The sequence below is a fragment of the Octopus bimaculoides genome, chromosome 20, assembly GCF_001194135.2.
Source record: "Octopus bimaculoides isolate UCB-OBI-ISO-001 chromosome 20, ASM119413v2, whole genome shotgun sequence".
NCBI classification, from domain to species: Eukaryota; Metazoa; Mollusca; class Cephalopoda; order Octopoda; family Octopodidae; genus Octopus; species Octopus bimaculoides.
Genome location: NC_069000.1, coordinates 14,576,056 through 14,578,513, shown reverse-complemented (window position 1 = coordinate 14,578,513; position 2,458 = coordinate 14,576,056). Strand labels below are relative to the sequence as shown.

The 2,458-nt window shown below is 32.2% G+C and overlaps 1 protein-coding gene across 1 annotated transcript in view; it reads right to left on the bottom strand.

Annotated features, from left to right (window-relative positions):
* Window positions 1–61: 61 nt before the first annotated feature.
* LOC106872145 (monocarboxylate transporter 1) overlaps window positions 62–2,458 on the bottom strand; it is an 85,831-nt gene continuing 83,434 nt past the window's right edge. The window contains exons 9-10 of the mRNA XM_052975200.1: window positions 1,694–1,819; window positions 62–1,081 (exon numbers count right to left, since the gene is read on the bottom strand). Of these exons, the coding sequence (XP_052831160.1) occupies window positions 855–1,081; window positions 1,694–1,819 (353 nt within the window). The 3' untranslated portion in view covers window positions 62–854. The remainder of the gene's footprint in view (window positions 1,082–1,693; window positions 1,820–2,458) is intronic.

The window sequence follows — 2,458 nt, the reverse complement described above, 5'->3', positions numbered from 1 at the left end:
ATGTGTGTGTGTGTGTGTGTGTGTGTGTATGTATATATATGTACATGTTTATATGTATTAATATATACATATACACATACACACACACACACACACACACACACATATATATATATATGCATTTACACACACACACACACACACATTCTTGCTTGCTTTGTCATTACAGCACTGCATGGATAAGGACAAACTATAGCCTGTAGAATCCCAAAATAGTAACTTCTTTTCAATAAGAAGGGGTAAAATTCTATTGCCATAAGAAGTTAATCTTATTCACATGCAGAAGCTTAAAGGTGACACACCTTTCTTCTGAAATTAGAAAAAAATTACATTACAATAATACGTAATGGAATAGAGACTTGAATTGTAAAATGGAATTAACTAATATATGATTTTTAAAAAAAAAATTGTGTTATATTTCACAAAGAAATGAATAATGGTGAATATTTATATGATTAAACAATAAATATTTAAACCAAATGGCCATTCTTCGTTTTATTAAAAATTTCATCTAAATATTTTAACTTATGATGACATTTGATGAGATAAAAGATTTTAGATAACAATTCTCAAAGAAAAAAAGCTTTACAGATGTATATTTGTAAAAATTGTGGCGATTGTTTAAAAAGTGCTTTCATTCCCAAATTGTGTTTTGAACAATTTCTGCAAAAAGAAAATCCAGTGTAACCAGGAATGGAAAAGTGGTTGAATATACCATCTTGGTAAAAGCTTGAAATGTTTTACACATATCGTGTAAAGAATGGAGTTTTGCCTTTATTATTCCTCAGTTACAAGTCATAAACAATAATAATGGTATTTGTTGCTGCTGCCATTTAACAGTATGTTTTTTTTTCTCAACAAGATTTCACATCTTCAATTTCTTCATCACTAAGTTCTTCCTCAATTTTCTCATCTATTACTGCTTCACTTGGACTTGTGATTATTTCTCTTTCTATCCGGTGCCGCCGTTTTGCAATTGGAGGGATGTATAGAATAAAATGCAGCAAACCTCCGCATATAATCAGTATTCCACCCATTTGAAATGCTGAGTCATAGTTTTTGGTTGAATCATATATAGCACCTGTGGAACGAGAACAGCATAAAAGAAAAATTATATTTTGTCTAATAATAAGGTGCCAAGCTTGCAGACATCTTAGCATATCAGGTAAAATGCTTAGTAACATTTCATCCATTTTTATGTTCTGAGTTTAAATTCCACCGAGGTTGACTTCACCTTTTATCCTTTCAGGGTTGATAAAATAGGTACCAGTCAAACACAGGGGTCGATGTAATCAAGTAGCCCTTTCTCCGAAATTGCTGGCCTTGTGTCAAAATTTGAAATCAGTAAGTAGTAAAAAATTTACACGTAGAAAAATGGGCAATACTAGTGGTAGGAAGAGAAGGTAAAAATGTGGATGAAAAGTGCATAATTTAGTATTTCAGTCAAATGAGGTAATTATAACAGGACAAAGACATGAAAAAATTGTTGTATGGATCTGTCAAAACCCATGATGATGATGGCAATGAGAATTTCAAAGAACAATGGGATAATAATAATAATAATAATAAAACTATTAAAATGAAAGTGAAAATGTTACTAAGCATTTTGCCTGGTGTGCTAACGATTGTACCAGCTCGCTACTTCATAATATTAATAATAATAACAAGAACAAGAACAACTACTACTACTTACCAGCCAAAGGTGGTCCAATGATGGTCGATATTCCTCTAACCAATGACAAGAGTCCGAAAGCATTTGTGAGCTTATCCAAACCCAAGAGATCACAGATGATAATGGAAGTTAATGATATAAATGCAGCTAAAAAATGAACAAAAAAAAAAAAACGCCCAGTAAATTGTTTGTTCATACATTTCAAAAATTACCATTTTTAACCCCTTTGTTACCATATTTCTATCAATACCCTTGCCTTTATTTCATTAATTTTGAAAATAATGCAGAATTTAGTAAAACAACTTTGTTATTAAGCTGGTATTTGAAACATCTATTGGTTTCAAATTTTGGTACAAAGTCAGCAATTTTAGGGGAGGGGTAAGTCAATTACAACGACTCCATTGCTCAACTTGTACTTAGTTTATTGTCACTGAAAGGATAAAAAGCAAAGTCAACCTTGGCAGAATTGAAACTCAGAGTGTCAAGATGGATAAAATGCTGCTAAGCATTTTGCCTGGTGTGCTAACAACTCTGCCAGCTCACTACCTAATTTGAAACATATTATTAACATGAAATTTTTGATGGAAGGTTTTAATTTAGTTAACTTTAGCTTGCTTATGAACCACATGGTTCCGGGTTCAGTCCCACTGTGTGGCACCTTGGGCAAGTGTCTTCTACTATAGCCTCGGGCCGACCAAAGCCTTGTGAGTGGATTCGGTAGATGGAAACTGAAAGAAGCCCGTCATATATATGTGTATATATATATATATATATATATATATATAT